The sequence below is a fragment of the Stegastes partitus genome, unplaced genomic scaffold, assembly GCF_000690725.1.
Source record: "Stegastes partitus isolate 25-593 unplaced genomic scaffold, Stegastes_partitus-1.0.2 Scaffold371, whole genome shotgun sequence".
Taxonomy (NCBI): domain Eukaryota; kingdom Metazoa; phylum Chordata; class Actinopteri; family Pomacentridae; genus Stegastes; species Stegastes partitus.
In genome coordinates this window covers 32,577-58,737 of record NW_007578102.1, presented here as the reverse complement: position 1 = coordinate 58,737, position 26,161 = coordinate 32,577, and the positions used below count along the sequence as shown (strand labels likewise).

At 43.5% G+C, this 26,161-nt stretch overlaps 2 protein-coding genes across 2 annotated transcripts in view; both read right to left on the bottom strand.

The window, feature by feature from the left end:
- Positions 1–8,115: 8,115 nt before the first annotated feature.
- On the bottom strand, positions 8,116–18,765 carry lhx9 (LIM homeobox 9). Its single transcript, XM_008284755.1, is given in 8 exon segments — positions 8,116–8,370; positions 9,011–9,213; positions 12,540–12,898; positions 13,860–14,062; positions 14,879–15,120; positions 18,606–18,670; positions 18,672–18,724; positions 18,727–18,765. Coding segments are annotated over 8 exon segments (1,419 nt in total).
- Positions 18,766–23,559: 4,794 nt separating this feature from the next.
- Positions 23,560–26,161, bottom strand: part of cunh1orf53 (chromosome unknown C1orf53 homolog) — a 7,905-nt gene continuing 5,303 nt past the window's right edge. The window contains exon 3 of the mRNA XM_008284754.1: positions 23,560–25,589. Coding sequence (XP_008282976.1) covers positions 25,518–25,589 — 72 coding nt within the window. The 3' untranslated portion in view covers positions 23,560–25,517. The remainder of the gene's footprint in view (positions 25,590–26,161) is intronic.

The window sequence follows — 26,161 nt, the reverse complement described above, 5'->3', positions numbered from 1 at the left end:
CTCGCATGGACAGCGAGAGCATCTGGAACTGATCAGCTTACTTTGCTTTGATAAAGGCTTCCGCGCTGATTTCAGACTGACAATTCAAACACCGCTGATACACAGGAAACACATCTGTCTTCTTCCCATCCCCATTGTTAATAATCAACAAGTTAGGTGGGGTTGTGTTTTTTCTCCCTACTTCAATAGCCTTTTTTGTTAACCTCACTGCAAATATGGAGAAGGGAGAGATGCCTGGAGTGTGGGATTTTTTCCCCCTTTTTCTTCAACAACAGTTGAAGATTAAAAGAAACGTCTCACAGAAATCTGTCAATTCTGTATGTGAATAATGCTGTGTGGAATTTAATGGCATGAGTTATATTGGGTTTCCTCTACACCCACATTTTCTTTCAATAAGATCAATGCGGCTCAGTGACAGATAGGGACGGTCTTTTGTATCTTCAAATTTCAGGTTTCTAAGGGAATAATTAGATGGATGGATGAAAAGTAATGCATCAGTCTGCAAGGGGAGCTGCACCCAGAGATCCTCTAGTTCAACACGCATGCCTCCACGTCTGTTTGGTAGAAAACTGTTTAATAATCGTGTTGGATTTCCATTGTTCTAAAAGTGGCTCCCTGCACTGATCTGGTGCTTTAAACCAATGGCAAACTTTTTGTGTTCTTTTTGCCGATATTGTTTATTTAACAGAGAGGATTTCCTTTTGATTTGAGGATTTTTTTTTTTTTAGCGTGAAGACTATTGTCATCTATTCCACTCTGTTCCTTTTCCAACTTTCTGGTGTCGCTCGCAGGTAACCGGAATGGAAAAGGTTCTTCCTCCAGGGGAAACGGAGACGGTTGAATCACAGAGTTTATAGACATTTTACTGTAAACGTGACATTTAACTCTGATGTCTTACGACTAACTCTGGTTCGTGTTTTGGACCTTTTTTTTTATTCAACGTAATTTCCTGCGAATGTAAACCGATGACTTTACTAGAATTTGACCATTTATGCTGCTTTTCTTTCTTCTGGATATGAACACGTAGGAACACTTGGGGACAAAATTTACCACAAATCCGATTTAAAAACAATACATTTGGATAATTACTACATTGCTATAAGTCGTGTGATATTCTTACAACACATGCACGCCAGTTCAGTTTTTGTTTTTCATTCAAATTTCACTTCTTCTCGGGCTTCTCGTTGCTAAATATGCAGAATTTTTTATTTTTTTTTGCACCCAGAGGCTGAAGGCACATTTTAAACACTTAAAAAGAAAAAAAAAACTGTTGGTGTTTTCACTCATGTCTTTTTTACTTTCCTGTGTGCTGTTGATCTGGCTCAGGGGTTAGGTATGACTGCAATGTGGTAGAGACAGAAACTGCAGTCAAAGCTCCTGTGATCGGGTGCAGACTTCATAGAGACCAGCAGATGGAGGGGAGAGGAGCTGCGTGCATCCTGGAGGTTTAGCGAGAACTGAGAGGTTACACTCCGCCAGTACAAAGATGACCTGTCACGCACCGAAACATGCCGTATCAATGCAAGACGAGCTACCTGTTTATGTAGCTCACAGAGCACAGCCATCACAGGCAAAGAGAAAGGGATTACAGATGGAAATATGTACGAAATGTTGTCTCTCTCTCCCTCTCTCTCCTCGTATACCCAGGCGAACTCGGAGGCAAGCGTACATGTGATGCCCGCATTTCCATTTTATTCGCTAATTAATGTTGTTTTGTCTTCAAAGTGCAATTGCAACCTGTAGTTATCAGCCTTGATCGCAGCGTTTTCAAGGTTGTCTAGATGTGAGCCGTCACATAACAAATAGGTGTAAATATAGAATAACAGCACAACAGAGAAATAAAGGATTTATGGCATGTGGAGAGCCCCGCACAAATGAGGCACAGGAGAGATAGTCTGTGATAATGTGAAGGACAAAACTGGCATATTATTTCTGTCTAGATCACTTTATGAAATCTGCTTTTTATTGGCAGCTTTTGTGTGTTTGCGCTTCGGCGAACGTGTGCGCGGATGCATTTGTTGGTGCGCTGCTTCTCTTGGCAAACGCCCAGCGCCGTGAATCTCCTCCACCTGCTCTGCAACAACCAGAGGGGCAGGCCTCAGTCTCACATGTACAGCGAATAAACACACACACACACACACACACACACACACACAGCAGTGGAGCCGTGTCTCATTCACATCGTCACCCCTCTGACATCTGTCGGTGTGTGTGTCCCGGTGCCGGTGTGTGTTTGAGTTAGCAGGGTGGTTGGTGTGCGAGGTGAGGTTAAATAGGCGCCTAGCAATGAGAGGAGGGTGCTGAGGCGGAACTGGCAGAATATCACACACACACACACGAACACACACACACACACACGAGCAGTGACAATAGCAACAACACTATCACAGCTACATGTAAACTGCAGGTGTGCCCCATGCCTCAGTGATTATTCCATACTTTGTTTTGACCCTGTCGCCTGTCACTGTGTGTGTATAATGTGTGGTAATGTATGTGCGACCTGTGTGTGTGTGTGTATGTGTATGTGTGTGTGTGTGTGTGTGTGCTCCCAGCAACACACTTTTCTGGAGTTTACCGATCAGTCAGCAGGGAACGCGTTCTCCATTTTGTTGTCAAAGGCGGCGTGAATTACAGGTGCTGCCAAGCACGCCGACATATCCTGAAAACACACACACACACACACACACACACACACACACACACACACACACTTGTTGCTGTGCGCTGGGTTCACCGCGTGCGACTCTGTGCATGTTGAGGACGGCGTTGATGCATACAAAGCTGATTTTCGCTGATTTGGTTTCTGTAGTTGTTGCGAAAAGCAGAATGTGATGTCAGCATGAGGAGCGTCGGTTTAGCTTGTTATTTTGTGCGCTGACAGGCAGGGTGCTTATCCTCGTACTCGGTTTCTCATTTGACCTTTATGTGTAGCGTGTTTTGTTCAGACAGACCTTACCAAATATCAGGCCTCCGCTGCAAATGTCACAGGTTTAAGCAGACGTAAAACCTAAACCTGATAAATTAGCGTGAATCTGGGTCGTAAACCGTGATTGCACGAACCCGGCCAAACCGCCAGCGTTTCTGCAGCTGCTCTTTATCGCTCACATCGCTGTGCCCTCTGCGGCCTTAAACGCTGTTAAACCGTCGAATGGCTTTGTGAGATTTATCCGTTTCGTCGATACATTGGAAGTATTGAGAGTGTGTTGTTGTTTGTCAGAGCGGCTGTATCTGTAATTAAATGCCCACCTGCTTCATCTGTGTGTATGTTTTTGGTAACTGGCCAACTTCTGCTTTCAGTGTAAACTTACTCAAGCTGGAAACGTGTTTATTAAGGATTTCAGAACTTGTTTTTTTTGTGTTTTTTTTGTGAGTGCCACATATGTGGAGATCAGCCGAGTTTCATTAACAAACTCCTCGTGTGACAGAAAACATGCAGCTTTGTCAGAGCTGTTTCTGTGAAGTCATCGTAGCAGCTGTCCGTTAGCCAGAGGAGGAGAGGATGTGAGGCGGCAGGCACGAGGCCTCCGCTGGTCGCTTCACAGGCAGCCTTGTTCTGGTTTCTGTACGTGATGGTTAATATGTCTGGATGTACATCACTGACATAAGTTCAGCAGAACGAAGATCATTCAGAGTTAAGCTAATTGAGCAAAACGTATCTGATGCATCATTGCACCGTTTTAAATATTTTGTTTGTTTGTTTTTTATGCATATGTTTAAATATGAAATACCTGGACTGGGGTGAAGCAACACGGAGGAGGATCCGGCATGGCTTACACCAGTGTTAGCGATAAGGTGCATTCCAGCAGCAAACCCCTGAAATTCTTGTCAACACGGGGTCATGATGTTGTCCAGAATTCGCATCCCGCAGCTCCCCAACCCGAGCCGTGGCTGGCTGTGTTTGTTTGTGTTGTTTTTTTCTTTGCTCCAGCCCTGCTTCCTGTAGCTCTGTGGTGTCAACCCGCCCACCGTCCTCCCGTCAGGCCCGTGGAACACAGCCCTGCTGCCACAGCGCACAGGCACCCCAGCGACTGAGGTTTCCTCTTGGACTGACTGAAGTGTTTGCTGTTTCCCACATTGTTGGAATTCAACACCAGCCTGTTTACTGGTCCCCATGTGGCTTCAGTCTCTCTCTCCCTTCCCTCTCTTCTTTCCTTTCTCTCTCTCTTTTTTTTTTTTTTTTTTCCTCTTTCCACAACACACCTTCTTTATATGGTATGCACACCGAGCGTTCACACTAAATATTGAAACAGTACACCTATGAAGGCTTTGGCCCATAGTGCAGCTCCGGCATGACGCAGTCCACCGTTATGCTACATACAGCGTAGGACTGGAGTCAAGGCGCTCAGCGCTGAATGTTTTTAGGCTTTATGACAAAAAAAACAACAAGAGAGTCCAAATACACGACTATAATTTTGAATTACTTTAGAGCTAAACTGTAAATTCTAAAAAAAAAAAACCTCTGAAGTGTAGAAGTGTTTAGGAACGTTCTAGAGATGCACCGCTTTCACAAATATCCACAAACCCAACCAGCCTTTTACAGTAAACCCCAACGTTGAGAACAAATCGGCTTGAAGCTGCGCTCTCCGTGATGGGTTTGGTTTCCACGTGAGATACTATATGGGCATCAGGGACGTCGTTTTCATTCGCTTTATTTTGCAGCTGACAATAAATCATACAGTGAATCAAAGGAAATCATATACATCTCAAGGAAAGAATGTTAACAAGATGATGAGGCGGCGCATGCAAAATGAGAATCTCTTCTTTATCTGCTTTGTTTTTTTTTTTTCACTTCCTTCCCTCGGTACAGCCAGATGGCAAAGCTCCAGCTCTGCAGTCCTCTTCATACACTCATCATGTTTGATGGGCATCCTGCTGCCGAGTTTCAAGGAGGCCATGTGTTTACGAAATGACACTCGTGACAAAAGAAAACTTCTATTTAGCAAGCGGATTCTTGGGTGGGGTGCATGGGGGCAGCAGCGTGTGTGTGTGTGTGTGTGATTGTGTGTGTGTGTGTGTGTGTGTGATTGTGTGTGTGTGTGTGTGTGAGATTGTGTGTGTGTGTGGAGAACAAGGCTTGTGGGAATGTATATATTGTGCTTACAGTAGGAGCAAGGCAGTGGGAGAAGGACTGTATGGTGTGTGTGTTTAGGTGTGTGTGTGTGTGTGTGTGTGTGTGTGTGTCTGAGTGTGTGTGTGTGTGTGTGTGTGTTCATACCGTCCGTCTCTGTTTCACACTGTTATCACGTCGGATGTGTTTTCAGTCACATCCTGCCTTTCTTTTCTTTTCTTTTCTTTTTTTCACTATGTTACAGTACATTTTATTTCTTCCAATATTCCAATACAGATTATTTTTTTTAATCACATCGATATCATAAATATCATACACTGTGGGGGTCTCCTCCGTTGATGGATTCAAACATTCAGGACAAACTTTTGATGTTTTTTTTTTTTTTTTTTTTTTCTCTTAAAAAAAAAAAAAAAAAAAAATCATCTGTTGTACATTTGCAACAGGTTTAATGTCGGTTGTTTATTTGTTCTCAATATGCTATCATCTTATCCTAATATTGTCTTTGTCTTCAATGGTGAGGAATTCCCATCAAAGTTTTCCCCTTCTGTTAATACTTTAGGGAATTTTCAAACGTCGGGATGTATGGCTGTAATGCCCCAAGATTTGTTCTCCCTGAAAGAAACGATAGAGTAAGAATATATTAACTACAGAGCAACCTGGCTTTACGGGGTCTGCATTTACTCTTACTTCATTTTTAGGTTTACCAATATGTTATGCATAAATATATACTATATAGAGAGAAATCAATATGTGCTTTGCAGCATTCCTTTTATTTAAATTTTAAAGCCACGTTCATGCATTAAAAAGCAATTTCATATTTTTGACTGCAGGGTTTAGATGCAAATCCATGGGGCATTACGTTAAAAACCATAAACATCATAAAATAGGAAATAGAAATTAAAAAATGGAGGCAAAAAATGAAGACGTTTAACTGGTCGTTAATAACTGAATGCTCTCTCACTTGTTGGATGTGATAAAAAAAAACAACAACAACAAAAAAAAAGAATCGTATTCAAGAAAGAACACAAAAAATGGCAAGTGTAATGAAAAATAAAACCCGTTTAAAGCAAAGTATTTTTATTCACACAAATTTAATAAGATATATAACAACCGTTTGGTCCATAAATATTTAAGGGGAAATAGTTTCTATACACCATCTTTATCAAGAAACAGGGAAACATGGACAATCTTGATAGAACACTTACTGTACTCAACTATTAACACGAAGATCAATATATAAGGTTCTTGGATTACCCAACTATATCTGAAAGAGTGCACAAATGCTTCCTATGACATCGCTGCCCCCTTTTTAACAGGATACACCATAAAAAGATCTTCGGAAATAAGATGCAAAACAGTACAAAACTAGTGAGGCGCCAAAAGGATGTGAATCAGTTAACAAAGAACACATATATCCTGAATTTCACAAACTTTCTCCCAAGTTATAGCGTAAGGCACATAGTAGAACTGAGTTAGGCATCTACTTCATTAAGTAGACCGAGAGAACCACTTTGTTCTACGAGAGAACAAATTGTGACGCTCACAATGAACTGTATCGACTCCATTGAAGATCTGCTCGCTCTTTCTGTCTTTTCTCTCTATCTTTCAGCCAGAAGAAACATGTTTTTGGTCTGTTCAGTGGCAAGTGTCATTAAAGAAAGTATAAATATGGCCAAAAAGGAGAACACATGGACAATGATTTCCCACTGGCTGCCTCTGACGACTCCACCTATCTGAGGTCATTTGAATGTTCATGTCAGCTCTAAAAATCTAGTCTGCGACGTCGCAACCACTTAATTTCTCACCCTTGCTCTTTTTTTTTTTTTCTTTCCCTTTTTTTTAAAATCACATCGTTACCCTGAGCAACATGATAAAAACAATAATGCACTTTTCACTGGGCAGTATATATTGTCACTGTGCAATTGGGTTTAGCTGTGGATCTGTGGATGTGTCCGCTAGGCTCGATCCGTTCGACTGTGGTTAATCTAACGAGGCCAGCGAGTCCAGAAAAAGTGCTCGGTCATGAAAACGGTTGATTACAACAGTGCCCATAAACTGCTCTCCAATCTGAATTTCTCTCGCTGATTTCTAATCCTCAGACAAATGCCTATCCATGTGACTGCATTACATGTTGAACAGTTACCACTGTACAGATTGTGGGATTCTTTATCACAGTAGAGTTGTGAATCAAGACAAAAAAAAAAAAAGAAAACGTGTGTGGCTTCAGCATCTATCGGCCGTGGAAGCTGCGATGGTAATTTAGATGTTCTACATGTAGCTCTGTGAGATATCCCAATGTCTGATTCCATCCAACTCAGCCTCAGAGGCCGAAACATTCGGAAATAATTAAAGCCTGTTTTCTGGAGTTACCCATATACAGAACATTCTACAAGTTTATTTCCCAAATTATTCCAAAACAGAAAAAAAACAAAAAGTCTTTAAATTGGATAGTGCGAACACAGTGCATACATATACAGGTTTCTGAGGGCAAAGTATTCAGATTGTTTTAAAGATTACCAATTAACCATAAATTAGGAAGGGCTCTTTTTTTCTCTCTTTTCTTTTTTAGCATTATTCAAGACAAATGTACAAATAAAGTCAAATCAAATCTAGTTTTCCAGACAAGCTTCAAGTTTAGTTTTTTTTTTTTTTTTCTCCAATAAGTTGTGGAATCCATGACAATTTTCTAATGCCTTCAACTCCAAGAATGTCCCGTCCAAAATCAATCTCTGCATCTGGCGTGCAGTTTCAAATGCTACACATTAAAATGATTTCCTCGTGTTTTAATGTGGTCGCTGCTGCTGCTGCTGCTGCTGCTGCTGCTGCTGTTGCTCTTGTTGTTCTTGTTTGTGTACACAGTACAGCACTTTCTGTTCCAAGGAGCTGTCTCTGCTTGATTTAAAGGTGTCACTTAAAAAAATAAAATGTCAATCGAGGAAAGGAAATGAAAAGGAGATCCAAAAAAATAAAAAACAAAAACAAAAAAAAACAAATAAGTTCAGGTAAAATAAAAAAAAAAAAAAACTCAGTCTGCTAGAGATAGCTTGTTAGAAAAGGTTTGTCAAGGTAGTTTGCGAAGGGCTCCCCGAATCATGGCTGTCCAAACTAGAGGTGACGGAGGTCACTACAGTGATAGAGGGGTTTGTCAGGTCTGTTAGTGTGGCCGCGCTGGAGGGGGGGGTCAGGGCCCCACTGTCGGATGAGGGTGGAGGGAGTGAGGTGCCATCAGCCTTATCAACACCTCCATTCTCCTGTCGCAAAACGTTCCTTCTGAATTTGGCTCTTGCGTTTTGGAACCAAACCTGCAAACCAATCCCAGTGTGGCTTTTACTTTTTGTGTTTAAGTAAGATTAATTGTTTTTAAAAAAGAAATCATTGGTACAGTAGCTTACATGTCAAGTTATCACAGCTGTCACTGCATCAAGGTGCCTTCAATATAGAAATCCTCATACGATCATTTTCACACAGTGCTTTGAGCTCAAGGGGCAGGTGACAATGAAGCAGTCAGCTCCGCAACACTCAACACAAGAACGTGGATTTTCATAGCAAATCAAAACAAAATCCACTCCTTCAGTTTGTCTTTTTTTTTTTTAAATTATTTTACTGGGAGAGTTAAATTACACTCTTGTTCCCGCTCTAAGGATAAAAAGGACATGTGCACTCTGGTTATTTATAATATTAGCAACAGTTTTAAAGTCTGTATGCTGAAGAACTGCTTTCCTCCTTTCTTTCCAAAAAAAAAAAATAACATTTAACAGTTTCAGATAAAAACCCCTGGATATACATCTAATGACTAAATGGACCAACGAAACAAACGGAAACTAAAAAGATGGCATCAATGGTAACTGTTGGTGTGGGATGAGGGGGAGGTGGAGGAGGGCTGGGGGTGCACACACAGATGTGGGGTGATCACGTTAGAAAGAAGAATGGCTCTCTGCTTACCTGTAGAACTCTCTTAGTGAGGCCTGTTTTCTGGGCCAGCTGCTTTAAGTCCTTGGCATCCGGGTTGTGGTTGATGGCAAAGTAGGATTTCATTGTCCGCAGCTGATGGTGCTTGAAGGAGGTCCGCATGCGTTTGGTCTTCTGTGTTGGAGCGTAGGCCTGCTGGTCCCGGTCCAAGTGATCGGTGTCGTTCTCGTTGCAGCCTGCGGAGAGGGCAGAGAGCAGAGCGCGGGGTTGGCTCGGCGTCTAGCAGCAACAACTGCAAGATAAATCCAGCTCTGCTTTTCTAGAAACCGGGCCTCGTGTGTCCAGATTCAAGAAGTTAGACTGATGACAACACTGTCCAGATATTGTTATTCCAATTTATATAATTATTTGTCACTGAGGAAATGTTGCACTAGTTTTAAGATTGAATATAAATAAATGGTGTTGTTCTATGATCAGGGTTTGAGGACAGAAAGTCTGTCAGACTGTAAAGTCTCTACATTACAGCTGAGTGCTGCTGGATCAGGAACATTCTGCGTATTTATTACATGCAATTAAAAAATGTGACAGTCAAGACACTGAGTGAGCTGACAGATTACATTAGTTTGACCTCTGCACACACAACACACTGGAAGCTGTTTGTTTTCTATACATATATATATAATAAATACAATTAAAAGCATAAAACAATGCTGAATTGTAGCCACACTCTGGGACCGGCCTAAATTATTTCTGTCTGTGTTTGCAGAGACTAACAGGCCTAATGGGCCTCATTTGTCAATAGCTTAGTGTGTAAAACACGTAAAATGGATCCACTAAATTAAATGCATGCAGTGCTGCTGCAGGAGACACAATCTAAACACACAATCTCACCACACTGAAATTATATTAAATGAGTCTGATTGCAAAATGTCTTCGTGTGATTGCGGCAGAAACACCATTAACACTGAATCTTAACCGAGCTTTCATTTATGTATTTTTTCTGTAGAATTGTGTATGTAGATTAGAACATGCTTTCAATGATTTAAGCAGAGAGAAGAAGAAAAAAAAAAGAAGCCAGCCAGGAATATGCACGGATTCTAAATTAAATAGTGTGCTGTATTGATTTTTCGGCTCTCCTTGTAACTGAAACGCTGACCAGCTCCTTTCTCGGTGGCTAATGAAATATTAAATGAAATATGCTAACACTTCATCATGGATGAAGCCAAAACACTCCCACAAATTAGTTCCTGGGCTGAATTACAAATGGCTTGAATCAGGCAGGTACAGAGTTCAGAAACGGGGAGATGCATGTTTTAAATCTGTGCTGCTCTATTATGGAATTAATCACTTTTTTTTATATACATGAGGCCTCTTCTTGGGACAGTATTTTCACCATTAATGTAAAAAAAAAAAAAAAAATCAGTGCCATCTGTGTTTTTTGTGCCTCAGTCTTCTCTGGATTGTGTTTCACTTGGTGTTACCCACTAGGGGTCTCTATATCCAAACAAACTTTCCTGAGTTGTGTGGATCCGCAGCAGACTCACACCTTTCCCTGGTGAAAACAAACCCGAGTGTGCTCGCTAAAGCAGAAACACAACCTCAGACAAAACCTCTTCCTGTTTGTCGTGAACACGAGCCTCCTGATCTGCATGAACATGATGCTGTAATGAGAGATGTGCAGTCAGTGATGCCAGAGCCCAGCAGAGGGGGGGAAAGGAACAAATGGATTTTAGTTGTTCCGATTTAAATTATACATATTAAGTATTTCGATTTATTATTTTAGTTAAGGAGCTAATTTGAATATTGTAGCTTAAATTAGATTAATCACATTACGTTCACAAAAAGAAAAAATGACATACGCTTAAAATATTTTTTTTTTTAAAAAGCCAACAGTGCTGCTCTTAAATTAAAACCCACTCCACTCCATAGACTTTCATTGTCTTCCATTCTATTTAAATGTCCCAAATGAAAAATCCTAATATTCCCACTGGGACCTTTACTGTGTCTGCGGTGCTTCATAATGAGTTCACGGTTCACTCCGGGATTTTCTTTTGTGTGTGTTGTTGTTGTTGTTTTGGTACCTGATGTGGTTGAATTATATTTAAACGTTTTGAGAACATATCCTGTCATTACTAAAATAATAATAATTAACTACAATGGTTATTTTTCTATGAAGGCATCAATGTGAACTTTAGCATTTGCATAATCCCTCGGAATTGTGTTTACGCATAACAAGCCGAAGCTCTTTCAAGCGGAGCGCAGGAGTGTACAGTGTTGTGTGCGCGCAGCCCCCCGGCGGCCTCTCCCCGCTGCAGGCCCCTCCGCACGGAGCCGCACAGTCCCTGAGAACTGTGCTGACCGCCGCACAGGAGGCCAGGGATTCCAACGTCACCTTCAATTAACAAAGAACAATTAACGCGCAGATTACCCCTATTCCTCCCTATTCAGCAGGAACAGAGGAAACTTGGCGCACAATGACAAACTTTCTCAACCGCGCACTAATTCGCAGAAAGCGAAAACAAAATGGGGACGCTGCAGGGAGGGTTGGGGGTCGGGTTATAGCATGCAGCGATTCAATTCACCATTTCTTTTTTTTTTTTTAGATGAAACCTGTACCAACAGTAACTTCATGCGCGCTGCTTTTGTTCCTCCAACGCGAGCAACACATCATTTTTTTTGGATGTTAATTTTGGACACGATTTTACGCAGCTGTACGTTTACCCAATTCACACGCTTTTAATGTGACCTAAATTCCTCTTAATTATAAAAGTCGATGAGCAGGTTGACGGCGAGGTCAAATTTTGATAATTCTCTGCGCAAACACACTCCAGAGGAACTGTGCGTAAAAGACGCGTGGATAAAAAAAATTAAAAAGAACAGCTCCAAATCAATTATCCCGCCACTGCCGTAACGCATCTATATTCACTTCCATTTGCAAGGCCCATATTATAAATGTATGAATTTTAGACATGGAAGGCCACTGAGGGAACTGTGGATTTAAAAAATAATAATAATTTTTTTTAAAAAAGCAGGTCTTCGTGCGTAACGGAAGCAAAACGTATCCAAAACAAAAATCAAGAAAAAAAAATATAATGGTTTAATGTATTTATTTAGCTGTGGAATTTCCACATGATGTTAAATATGTGAAATATTTTTAAGTGTAAAATTAAATAAAGATGGTGAGCTTTCGGTCAACAACGACCATTTTGATTTTAGTGAAGAATCCGTAAAGTCTCCAGAACCAGTGGGTTCGTGACGGATTTAATCTACATGCAGGAGAGCTTCATGTTTAATTTCAGTGAAATTCTGGGAATATTTATACGATTTAATGTCTTCACTGTCCTCCGCTGCTGGGCCTGTTCACACACCAGAAAGGTCAAACAGGCACTTTTGCACCAAAACTAAAAAAAAACAAAATTTAAAAATATAAATAAAAATAAAAAACGAACTCCACTCCAAATGATTTTCTAACATGATGGTGTTTTGTGTGTTGTTGTCTCTTTGTGAGGCTCCGACCAGCAGCAGCAGCAGCAGCAGCAGCAGCAGCAGCACGCCGCCTCACCTGTGTTGTAGCTGGGTATATCTATCCCCATGGCCGGGCTCTTCCTCTTGCGCGGCCTCCCCTTCTGCGCCGTGCCGGTGCCGTTGAAGTAGGGCAGCGCGAGGCCGCCGCCCTTCGCTGCCAGCTCGGCGAAGTTGAGCTGGGGGTGGTAGTCCGGTCCCTGCACCAGCGTCTCGAAGTGCAGCCGGCAGTACACCAGGCTGTCCTTCATGCCGAAGTGGTCTCCGGTGGTCAGGGTCTTGTTGCAGGTGGTGCACGTGAAGCAGCTCAGGTGGTACACGGAGTCGCGCGCTCGCATCACCATCTCCGAGGCTGAAATCCCGAGGTGGCAGCGCGCGCACCTCTGCACGGAGAACCTTCTGGAACAGACACACCGTCAAGACTCCTCGTGCGCAAACACCGGACCGGACACAGAAAAAAAAAATACCGAACACAACTTGCAGTGTCAGAGGCTGAAGGAAAAAAAAGAAGTGGGCCAAGCAGGACCCGGGATACCACACAGACTAAGGTGTGTATGTGACACTAGGACAGGCCTGGTTTAGGTTCTGCCACATCCGGCCCGAGCCTGTGCGTAAAAATGCTTCCTCACTTAATTACGTTTTTTTTTAAGTCTACAACCTCCATAATAAAACCTAAAAGCCACTGACACTAAACAAAAAGAGTGCAGGTAGACTGAAGGCTCAGCTTTAGCAGCCCATTAGGAGAATGACTCAACTCACACATTTAGATGTATTTGTTTCCCTCGTGAGTTATTTACTATTTTTCTGAATAACATCCATGCCCGCCTGTATTATTGTGTACAATATGGCATCACCCATAGCAGTTTGAGACACGCTGGCCCAGTGTACACGCAAACAAAAGCCAGAAATAGATGATTTTTTACGCTACTTTTAAACAAAAACAACATAAATGCACATGGTGTGGGCCCACCACTGCTTCTTGTGTTTTTCTTCTTCACACAGGGTGACTCATGCATTCTTGTGGTTTACATTACACTCAGAGCTACAGAAAACATTACACCTGAGCCACTAGTGAATAAAATAGCGTTTCAGTATCATAAGTGATTCCCAGCAGACAGCCTGCAGCCCCCTGGGTGGCTGTTATGATGTGATCCAGGCAGGCTGAGGCCCTGCCACGGTGTGAGCAGCCAGGGCCAGAAGTGACTGCTCGTAAGGAAACATGCAGAGTTGTTCAAAATAGATTTATCTTTAAAATCAGCCTCAATAAATGTGTCACTGGGCGACAGGGAGGCTTAAAAAAATGACGGAGCAAATATTTTCGTGGCTCAGATGTAAAATGATTGACCTTAATTTTTCTTACCTGTAGTAATCCTCCTTGCAGTAGATACTCCCATCCTTGGCAAAACACGTTAGCTCCGACTCCAGCGCTAGTTTACATTCACAGCATTTGAGACACCGCAGGTGCCACTGTTTGTCCACGGCCAGGAGGTAGTATCTGTCCGAAATCTTGCCGCCACAGCCGGCACACAGGGCAGGCTTCTCCGGGCTCATAGAAGGCATGGTCTGGGACAGAGAGGAGGAGAACAAAGCTCAGGGCAACCAGCTCCCTCAAACCACTGCTGGGCAAAGCTCAGGCTAAAGACAATGTGCACAAAATAAAAAGCAAAAAAAGACAAGCAGCAGGCCTGTAGTGGCTCTGTGGCCCTGAAATTAATTTAATGTGTCTGCCTTAGTGATAGAATAGTTCAACACATCCAGGCTTGATAGGCCCAGAAAACAAATGTACAGACAAAATGAGCTGAATATGGAGGAGCAGGAGATAAATGTGTTTTATTATTATTAGTTTAATGTCTCCTGTATTTATGGAGGTAAAATTCAAAGCAAGCACGAATTAACTGGAACAGGTTTAAAGCAAATAATTTAAAATGTTTCAATAATCAAATTAAACCAAATAATAATATTTCAATGTGGGTTTTTTATGAGGTTACCTGTGGACATATAATTGTAGTATTTTCTGGCAGATAACAAAATAGTTTCAGTCGTTTTTTAGTCTTTAATTTCGTGATTCAATTAATGCACTGTTTCAGATATATTCAGACCAAACCGTCTGTAAAAACACAGCCGGTTTTTTTTAATGTTTTTTTAATTTTTATTTTTTTTATTATTATTATTTTAAATTTCAGGAGAAAAAATATTTTTCGCTACAGATGAAATCCTCCACAGTCTCCTACTTGCCCCCTCCAAAAACAAAAAAACAAAAAAAAAACCCACCCTGCACATTTCCTCTCCCGGTACCGGAGCCTCGGTGGTCCGCAGTGAGGGGGGCTTTAAACAGCGAGTTTTAACATGAAGTGAAACACGGCTCGGCCCGGCTCTTACCGACTCTCTCCCGTTGAGCTGCATGCCCTTCGCCAGGCGCGACTCCGTCTTCGACCTCCTCTCCATCTCCTCCATGATCCCTTGGATGTGATCCCCGGAGATCCCGTGGAAAAGCATGGCTCCCGGTCCTGGACGCAACGTGCAACTGCCTGCCTCTGTCTTGCAGCCCACAACTTCCATATACTGTACCGCTGTAGCGCTGCGCCCCGCTCTCTCAGCGCATCCAACTGGGCTCTGAGGCTCTAAGAGAGGCACACAAAAACAACCACAGCGACCCCAGAGACTCAGATCAGCTCCTCGGCAGCGTGCAACTGGAAGAAGAAGAAGAAAAAAAAAAAAAAGAAAGAAAAAGAAAAGAAACTACAGCATGGGTGGGACAGGAGCAGCAGTGGTGGTGGTGGTGCACCAGCTTTTTTTCCTTCTTCCCGTGAATGTTTCTCCTCCAGAAGAAAAATATATAGTCCAAGTGATGCGGTGGTATAGCTGTTGGTGGGAGGGAGGAGGGGAAGGGGGGCTTACAGTGCGTAACACTGGCCACAAATAATGACACAAAGTTTGTCTCGTTTCTTTCTCTCCCTTTTTTTTTTTTTCTTGGTGATTTCTCTCTCTCCCGGTTTCCCAGTCAGGGGCTCCTCGGTGCTTGGAGGTCAGGTTGGGACTGCCTGGATTTGAGAACCGTGTCCTATTTGTGAAGAGAGCAGAGCCGGCCCAGTCTGAATAATTTGGTAGGAGGAGTTCCTCTCTCTCTCTCTCTCTCCTTCCTTCCTTCCCTCCCTCCCTCCCTCTCTCTCCCCTCACTCCGTGTCTGCCTCTCTCTCCCTGCACCGCCGCTCATTCCTATTCACCAACAAAGAGCTGTCACTCTCCCTCAAAAACTCCCGGTTCGGGCTGCGCGCAGGACCACCACTTTATGGTATTGACATTTTCATTACTTTTATTCCCCCATTTAGAGCAGAGCAGGCCGGAGTGTGAGCGGCACAAACTGGACTTACAGTAAAGTCAGATTTGTATTTATATCCAAATGAGGCGCAAATAAAGTCCAACAAACGGCTCGTTGTGACATTTCAGGTTAGGAATAGAAATAAATCACCTCCTGCTGGATTTGCCATTTAAGGAGAGTTAATTGGGTTTAATTTAGATTTTTGTGAAACTCTATGATTTAAATGCCACCGTTTGAGGAGTTTAAATAATCAGGTGTTTAGATGTCCCAGAATAACGTAATAAGTGTGTGTGTGGTATAAATGTATTGTCTGGGGCGGGGCAGTGATCAGTGATAGGCTGGAGGGCGGGGACACGGTGCATTAAACTATTTCAAATAATAGGATTTTTTTTTCTTTCCCGAAAAAAAACAAAAAAAAAAACTAATGAAGGAGATTTGGTTTAAAAATAAAAATCCATCCAATTTCATGGTTCTCCTTTTAATAACTCTTTCCTCTGCAGATAGAAGACAATTTGAAGAAACTCTATTTTGGAAATGTCGTCTTTTACGCGCAGAAACGTGTTCTTTAAACGCTCATTGAATCATGAAGCAGGAGTTTATTCCCTGTCACAGGTTTGTTCACGCAACCCTCGTCTCCTCTCTTGAATCAGGCCAAAGCCTTGTTTACCTGATGAAGCTCATTTATTTGCCTCATAGGCTTTTGCAACCAGCAGTGATGTGAAAAGGAGATAAAAGGGAGCTCCATGTGGTGGTCGCCACAGGGAAACCACCACCGCTTCGTGCATATTTTCATCAATTTATGCATTTTAAAAATTACACATAATACAATCTGGGCTGTGCAGGACTTCAGTAAAGATCAGTGTCAGTTTTAAAGGGTGTGAAAATTCCTCCATGCAAATGAAAGAAAAAAGGAAGAAGGGAAGGAGGGAAGGAGGGATGGGATAGCTTCAGTGGTCAGCGCGCAGGCCAAACATGGTGACAACAAACCAAAAAGTGAGGCAGCAGCTCACTGTCTGCTCTGTGACAAACACAACGCAGGCCTTTACAGCTAAAAACCAGTCCGGATAATGAGCTGAGCTGTGGTCTGAGCAGAACCAATGAGTCCAAAAGAAACTTGTCAGAAAACAAGAGATAGACTGAGAGAGTCGGCTTTAGTCCCATTAATAGATTTACTAAAGGCTCTGGGGGGTTTGCAGGTGTAGATGCTTCGTCTCAAGACGTGTTACATTATCATGTGAACCCCCCACCACACACACACACACACCACACACACCACACACACACACCACACACACACACCGTGGAGTTGTGCTGCCTTTAATTGGAGGCCCAATAACAGCGCTATGGCTTGAACCCTGGTGGACGAGCTGGACCTGCAGCTGTTCTGAAAAGCATAATTTTCGCTCTGTCAGTGTCTCAGCATCGAGCTCAGAGCGCTGAAAAGAGACTCAAAAAGGACACACGGATTTCATTTCACCTGGACAAAGACGCCCTGAGAGGAACGATCAGCTCAGCTCTGTGTGATATTCAATCTAACTGCTGCTTTTTTTCTTCTTCTTCTTTTTCTTCTGCCTCTCCTCTTGAAATTCTGATGTGGACTCGTTCCCGCAGCGTAATTCTAATATTTGCAAGTTTTTTTTTTTGGTTTTGTTTTTATGAAAACATCCATCACGTCGATAAAGAACCCTGTTTTGACCCGTTGCCTCCAGCGGTGACATTTCATTTGACTGAAGAGGGTTTAACAATGTGTCAGTGAACACCGAGGGGATGAGGGAACCACGTCTTTTGTGCTGTCGTTTTGTTTCCTTTTCTGTGTGTCTAATTAGGAGATTATACCTGCCACCAAATATGTCCTAATGACCCCCTTTGGTTCGTTTGTCTTGTTAGTATTATTACTATTATGATGCATCATAGTCTACATTTAAACCAAATCCGAAATGCGTAATTACGCATTCGCGAAAAACTAAAAGAAAACAAAAAAAGACTCGAAAAATAAACATTTTTAATTCTGAAACGGTTTTTGTTAAATCTGTCATATTAATGAAGTAATCTGGTTGTGTGTGCTACCCTTCATGTCTCATTACTGCCTTTAAATAAAGTAGAAAACGAAGCTGGCTGATTGTGTGTCATTGTTTTTGCTCGACTTAATGAGACCGATTTGCCCTCATTTCGGATTTGTGATCTTGTTTGATGAAATTAAAGCGTCAAAAGCACAAACTAATTAACATTAAAATAAACTGATTTCAAACAAGTTAAAATATATTTTTATATATAAAAACAGTGTAAGCATGTTTAAAATGGCGTGAGAATCCAGACTGGCTCAGTGGGCCACTCACGTTTATCCAATAAATAATACAAAAAATATTTTCAGTCATAATGACAAATACAAACAAACTACTTTGCTTGTGTTTCCATGAAAGCAGCGTTTCCACATTTTGCCGCTGAGTTTTGCACCATTTTGCAAACTCCATTTGCATAATTAAGATTACATCAGACTAAAAAAAAGGAATAAAATTAGAGTATTTCGTTTTATTAAAAAATAAATGTATAGGTGCAGTGGTCTCAGCTTCCATCACATGTGTGTTTATCCCGCAGATGATCTGTGTGCGTTTATCCAGCATCAGATGTGTCGCGCATTGCTTCACACGCTCTCTCTCCTGTCCTTTCACTTTCTCACTCTCTCTCTCTCTCTTTCTCTTTTTTTATATATTTTTTTTCTTAAAACAAATCCCGCTCTCTATTATTATTATCGCCCCAAGAACAAATAGCAAACAGAGAAGGTCTTACCTGCGGCTGTGGCGGTGTGTGAGCTCCCTGTGCAGCGCGCAGCCTGAGCAGCTCCGGACTGTGCGCGCTACAGAGGAGACGCTGCCGGTAGATGGGGGGCTGTTCCTCGTTTTCTGAGCTTTACAGTTCGAGTTGGAGCGTCAATTAAAACACAGGACATTTAAATATTCCTCTCTCGTATGCAGACAGCCCCTCAACACACCACAGCGCCACAGAAAATGAGGAGCCACGAGCCAATGGTCTGCTCAGCGTGTAGGTTCTAATGTGTGCTGCTTTAGTAAATTAAAAAAGAAAGATAAACTACAAGATGTGGCAAATGGCAAAGAAAGAAAAAAAAACAAAGCACCATTATATATGAGAAGACGTAGGATTATTTCAGGTAAATTAAATGTGTTTGTTTTTTTATTTATTCTGGGTATGAATTCAGCTCCTGCATCTCCAAACACGCTGGAAACGCATCTTGAAATCCAAATTCTAGGTGACTTCAAGGCACATCTGGCTCTGAACAATTATAATCACTAAAAACTGATCATCTCTCATCGTTTATGCAACGAGCTTACTGTATGGGGGGGATTCAAGTGGAGCCGGAGCAGCTCTAATTTCACTGGCTGGAGAGGTTTGTGTGAATAAATAATTAGATGGGTGTACAGTCAAAGTGGATCAATCAATCTGACAAAGATATGGAGCACAGCAACACATGCACGCCTGCAGAAAGAAGAAGGAAAGTGTTGGGATTGAATCAGCAAATGCCAAATGTATTTTTCAAAATAGACATTCATTTCAATTTTTTTTTTTTTTTTAATTTTGCATATTTAAATCAGAGCACAGAGGTCATTATTACCAAAGATAGTCGTTTATTTTCTTTATTTTTTCATGACAAACCAAAGATTAAATTATGGCTCACATGCAAAAAAAATTAAGAATAAGGAGCAACCATTTTTTTCTTGAATCCTCCATAAACAGCAACACAACTCCTTTATGTTTGCATCCCCTGAGCTGCTGCATATGTCCCTCCATTCAGTCCTCCTGCAGCTGACAAACTTCATATAAATTCAAAGCCATAACGAGTGTGTTGAGCCAGGAAGCCTTCTGCACACATGTGGCCTGGTGTTGCAACATCTCACAGAAAAAAAAAAAAGAAATGATGAAAAACACACCAACATTTAATCATGTCAAGATTTTTTATTTTATTTTTTAATATGAATACTGTTTATGTTCTGGAGAGCCTGACCCTTAATGAGACCCTCTTTTCTCCGTTTGAGAGGTAAACCAAACACTGGAAACCTTGTGTTCCTTTTTTAATTCCAGTTGTGTTGTTGTTGTGTTGCTCTCCACCTGCAGGCCAAACACTGTGACAGCCATCCGTTAGGAGACGACACTGACGGTTTTTAAAACTCCACCTGAGCTGTGCGTTTGTTGAGGCCACGCAGGAAGTGAGGGCGTCCCAGAGCCTCCCACACCAGCCCCACGGTGGAGAGGCGAGGCGGAGGTGGACTGATTTCAATTGACAACAAGTGAACAGAACATTGTGTGAGTGAGAACTGGGGCTGGGAGCAAAAGGGTGACAATTAATTACACCTCTGTACTGCTTGCATAAATGATCATGTGCCATACTGCTAACAGTCATTTTGCTGTGCTCCTTCAGCCTGGGTTGACATCACAGTGCATCTCATCAATAATGCAACAAACGCTGAGATCCATTTCACAGCGTACCACAACACAGAACGCACACACAGCGTTCTCCGAGCGTGATACCCAGACACAGGCGCTGCAGTTGGTTCAACGGTGAAACCACTGATACAGCACCGACCGCGGGGATGCCTCCCTGCCTCCCTGCCTCCCTGCCTCTCGCCTCGTCTTGCCCGCCTGCCTCCCTGAATGCCTGGCTCCTCTCTGCTGTAGGGCATGGCGGTTAGATTACCACACATCCAGGGTTCATCTGGAGTTATCATTTCTGGGTCACCTCAAGTGACACTCGGTCTCGTGGAGGGAGCTCTCAGTCACTCCCAAAGCGTGGCCAGGAAGAGGGAGCGAAGTGGAGGTGGGAGGAGGAGGAAGGAGGAGGCTCTCCCAGGGTCCACTGTGGTGCAGGGAACCACGGGCTAAACACTGACAGAATGAAGGAAAGGGGTTGGGAGAGAGAGAGAGGGGTTTTGGGGGGGAGGAGGAGGAGGAACAGAGGGAGGAGTGAAGCACTGTAAAGCTGTAGTCACATGTAGCCCAGTCACATGAGCCTGGCTGGCTGGCTGGCTGGCTGGCTGGCTGGCTGGCTGGCTGGCTGGCTGGCTGGCTGGCTGGCTGGCTGGCTGGCTGGCTGGGTGGGTGGGTGGGGGGGGGGGTGAGACATCCTGGAAATATTTACAAACACACAGTGGACATGGCTTCCTAATTATCGGGAGAAATATTAAAAATACACAAATGGGAGTGTGGTGGGGGGATTAAGTGCAGCCACGGCGGCGATGTCTCCAAATGCAGCAGTTTAGAAATAATAATGCCGACAATAAGAAGCCTATAAATAGATCTTTCCAATCCCCATGTGTCCTGTTTGTCGTTTTCTCTCCACCTATACTCCGACTCCCTGCTCCTTCCACTTTCTCCTCGCTGTCTCTTCCAACCGACGCTTCCCCCATCACCCCCCACCCCCTCACTACCTCTCACCACCACCCTCCTCCTCCTCCTCTTCCTCCACCACATCCCCTACCTCCCTCCCTCCCCCCTCCTCTCCCTACCTCCACCCCTCCTTCGATCTCCTCCCTGCTCTGCTCTGCTGGAGCTCAAATCACAACCCCGGTCCCTGGCAGATGGAGGATAGGAGAGAGAAGCTCTTAACTAGCCAGCCTGAGCCTCTGCTCTCTGCACACCAACTGCTGCCTGCCTCCCCTCCCAGCTCCAGCAGCACACCCCCACACACCAGCAGCACCACCACCACCACCACCTCCTCCTCCTCCTCCAGCTCCTCTGGGGACGCGGTATCCTCCTGGGGAACGCTGCGTGTATTAGTCCATATCTGGCCACACGAGAAAGGACATGGAAACATAATAGATGGATGTTCTTTATCACTATATAACCTTACGGGGCAGAGTGGCTTCTTCTGAGGAGACTCGCTGGTTTAGGCGACGCTTGTTCGGTTGACAAGCAGGCTGCTTTCTACTTCAAACGCCCGGAAAGTCAGATAATGTGAAATAAGTTAGAGAAAGCAGTGACATCACTTGTGTGCTAAGCGTGAGGGAGGAATCACAGACACGAGTGCATCAGTAAAACCAGGAGGGAGATAAACAGGCCAAAGTGCTCCTTGGGCGCTCGCTTGCCTTTGACTGCCCCTGACTCTCCTTTTATCTGGGCTCATCTGGCGGCCACGACTTGGCCTGGCATGAGCCTGACCACCAGTTGCGGTCTGAGGGAGAAACTGCTCCTCTGTGCTATTTGCAGCCCTGTCTGTCCAAAGGAATCTGGTGCGCTGACTGTCACTCAGCGGCCATGTGTGTTTTTTATCACTAATTCTACCACAGGGATGCGGTTGTCCATATGACCACTGTGGAGGCTGCTGCCCCGAGGCGAGCTGACATTGTCTGTGTAGAACGACCAGACGTTGATGTAGGGGCTGCTCAAATGCTGCTTGAATATCAAGACACGGCCGCGCACGGAGCCACGCGTGCACCAACACACACACACACACACACACACACACACACACAAACGAACGAAGCTGTGCCTGGCCAATTGCTGAGACTGATGTTCCTTTCAGCCATCACACGACTGACACTCAAGTTTTTTTTCCCCCCGCCAACCCTGTGTCAGTTCCTGGCTGGTCTGGCCAACAGTGATGGAGACACTGTAAGTGACTGTGGTTGAGGCCATTGGCCGCAGGGCTGCTGTGCCTGTTTGAGATGGAGACGGAGGAGGGGAGGGGGGGCTGCCTGGCCTGTCAACTGGTTGTGACTCGAGCCTGTCTGGTCACAGATCCAAACTGGACAGCTCTCTCTTTCTCTGCGGCTAGTGCCATCATCCTGTAGAAAGGCACACGGTATATCGCTGCCACTCTGCTCCAGTGCAGCATATGCTCCGGCTGAGGGTCAGAGACGTTCAGTCCAAAAATGCCTGAAATAAACACCTCACATGTCTGGCTGGCTGTAACATGGGAGTACATCTGCACTGAGGGAGCGCTGCTGTCTGCACTCTGAAGAGCCTTGCAAGGAACCTACTCCCAATTAAATGCATGGCTGCAAGACGTATAAAGAAAAAAACGTATTTGCTGATTTAGTGGCAGGTTGCAGGAATAATTGCATCAACTTAATACTGAGTGTAGTTTAAACTCAAATTTCTGCATTAGTTGATTAGAAACTATTAACGTTGAGGTAACTTCATGAAATTGGCGTCTTAAGGTAATTATTCTTCTTGTTTAGTTACTGATCCGTTCTCTTAACCATTTCAAGACTATTAATCAAAAATATCTTTGATCGTGGACAAAATGCTAATTCCTCTAATTCAATATAAGTCGTTTGTTGAACATAATTATATTAGAAGTCATCATAACTCAAAACAATTGATGCAAACTGCTCATTTTTAAAAATAAAAGCATTATTTTTTTGTGTGTGCAGGATATATATGTGTTTATATATCTGATTATAGTAAGAAATTAAATGCATTAAGATTTAATAATTTGACTGGTGCTGCAAAATACAGCAAAAATCTACAAAAACTCATTTAATAAGCTTTAGTTTATTATTTTATTGTACATAATAAAAACGTCCCTAAACGTGAAATACTGTGATGCTGAAAAAAACTGCAAACATCTGCACAAGGATTATATTTTTTTTTAGCTGATTTTAAAAATAGTAAAATTGTTGAATTTTATGATCAGACCTTGTAAAAGGTTAACATAGAGTTCTTATTGTTGCAGTTATGACTGTTTTCTGTGATTTTACTGGTTATTATAAGTAAGTCAACAAAAACATGTAAAGAAGGAGTTTATTAATCAAGACAATACAGTTAAAAACAGTCTTTTTTTTTACAGTGTAAGTCGACAGCTCTCTCACTACGGCAGCCTCAATAAATCATACATTTAAGGCACCAGGCAAGAAAACATAGATTCACAGTTTCTGCTTTAACATCAGGATTTACTCGTCTGGAGGTAAATTAAGTAAATTTCTCCAGAAATCTGTGCAAGAGGTTGCTGTGCTGTTTGTGTCTCAGTCACCAACTGCTAGGTTAGAACATGATGAGGAAGAAGAAAAAAAAAAAAAAAACATTTCAAACTGTGCCATCACTGGATTGGGAAGACGTGGAGGGATGAGGCAGACATGAAAGTTGGCCTATTTCATGGTCAGGCTGCGGGACCGCCGAGGCCCTGAATGGCAATGCATCTACTTTAATGTGACAGACAAGTCCCTAGGCAAAACCCGCAGAGCCGCGGCAGGCAAGCGGGCCCAGGTACTTGATGAGTGTGACACCTTCACCGTCCCGCTGCAGAAATGTTGCTGCCGCACGCTCCGCTGCCTCGGTTTAGAATAACACCAAATAAATTCGCCTCTCATCCCGCCTGACGACGCGTCCCCAGAACCTGTCCTCCCCAGCACTGTTGGGATCATGAATCTCCTTGTAGCCGCTCACAGGGCTTTGCTCCGATCACTAAGCACTTGCCTTTGGGACCCACCTGCCGAGGAAAATTGTGGCCGCGCCAGTAGGCGGCTGCGACAGAATTCCGCGGCAGACACATCCTCTCATCACCACGCTGTTTGCCCAATCAGGCGGAGACGGGCGAGTGTGTGTGGCAGGTTCAGAGCCAGCGCCTGAAGGCATCGCGCCGCCTGCCCACATGCGCTCAACAAATCAAGTGGCACATCTTTCCCCAACATCTCCAGCACGCACAGGTAGTGCTGCATGAGCGCTTGACCTTACCTGGCGCTATTACTGTGGGCTACAGAGTGCGGTGTTAAGTGCAACCTTTATTCTATATTGGCCTATTAGGAGCCACAGGGCGTTGTGATGGAGCGAGCCTGCCTATGCATGTGTGCGTCTGAGCATGCTGGTGAACATGAGCTGATCTATTGCAGTCCTGGGATAAGAGGGCCCAGGAGTTCATTAGGCTGCAGCTCAGGAGAGCAGCCGCAGGGAGCTGTGCTGTAGCCAAGTGTTGCCAGGAGGCTGAGTTGCAGGTCCGGTGGGGAGGGCTGCTGTTGATGTCCATGGCATGTTTGCTAACAGCCTGATTCCATCAAGTGGTGTAAACGCAGCGCAGCCAAGTGTGAGGGCTGACCCTTGGCCCCTTCCTATTTTTAACAACACAGTAGGCTATTTCAGTCAAAGGTAGACAGTTCAGTCGAGCACTTGTGGAGTGTAAATGATGCTAATATTCATGCAGCCGTACATTTGGGACCGAAAAATAACAAGAGATGCAAAGCAAAAGAGCACAAGACTCCATCTGACTATCTACAGCTACTTTCGCTTATATGCCCTTTATCTGGAGGGCGAAGATCTACAATGCACTTTCAGTTTTCATCTCCATACTCCCACAACCCTTGTAAATGCATCAGAGGAGCGGAATACTACAAAATATTAAATACTCTTGAAGAGAAATGAAAAATGAAGCTCAAGGCATTTCATTGGACATTCGAGAAAAAAAAAAATATCTGAAAAATATAACAAAACAAAAAATGTGATAAAAGACTATTTTACATGAGGGTCTAGTGAACAAATCCTTTCTCCTCCTTCCCTGTTTTGTGAGAATGAAAATAATCCCAAGAATAGTTGTGATTCATAAGAGGTAGGTATTGCACAGACACTACCCATATTTCATCATTTATTACACGGCTAAAAAATGACTCTCAAGTAGTCTAAATAACGACAGGCAGAAGACAGGCAACGCGCGGTGGGCTCCATTCCAAACAGGCGTTTTACCTTTTGGCATGAAGTCTATACATAGAACAGAGAGTTGAATGTTTTCTTCTTCGCCGGGTCCTTCACGTTGACTTGGCCATATGGACACTGGAGGAGAGAATGAAATAAATAAGTGGTGTTGAGCGGCTACATGTGGAGTAGATCTTAAGTCACACAGAGAACAAGACGTGAACATGTACAAAGAACAGCACGGAGCAGAGGAGCCGAGCAAAAAAAACACAGAGCGGAGCCGGATCGGGCGAATTAGAACCGAACCACGCAGCACAGGAGAGGTGGCGGAGTGGGACGGGACGGGGACTGGACAAGCCGGATCAAGACTCGTGATGTGGGCAGAGCAGGGCCCCATTTCCCAAAGTGTATCTGGGATAATGCCACCCATCTATATCCAACTCCTTTTATAGAGTGTTGAAAAAACAAGTTGAACTACAAGATGTTAAAGTTCGATTCCTGTCAACGTCTCACGAAGCAGGAGCACCAGTGGGACTACCTGTGAACTAGGAGCCTTTGTTCTAGTGAATGTTTGTTAGAGATGAACTATGCTTAAAAAACACGCTCCACCAGCCCCAATACTGAACTCATTCATAGTTCAGAGTCTAGTTTGCTGATCTTTCCTCGTGTCAGTCGAGCTTCTTATCGAGCCATGATTGGACTTTCCTACA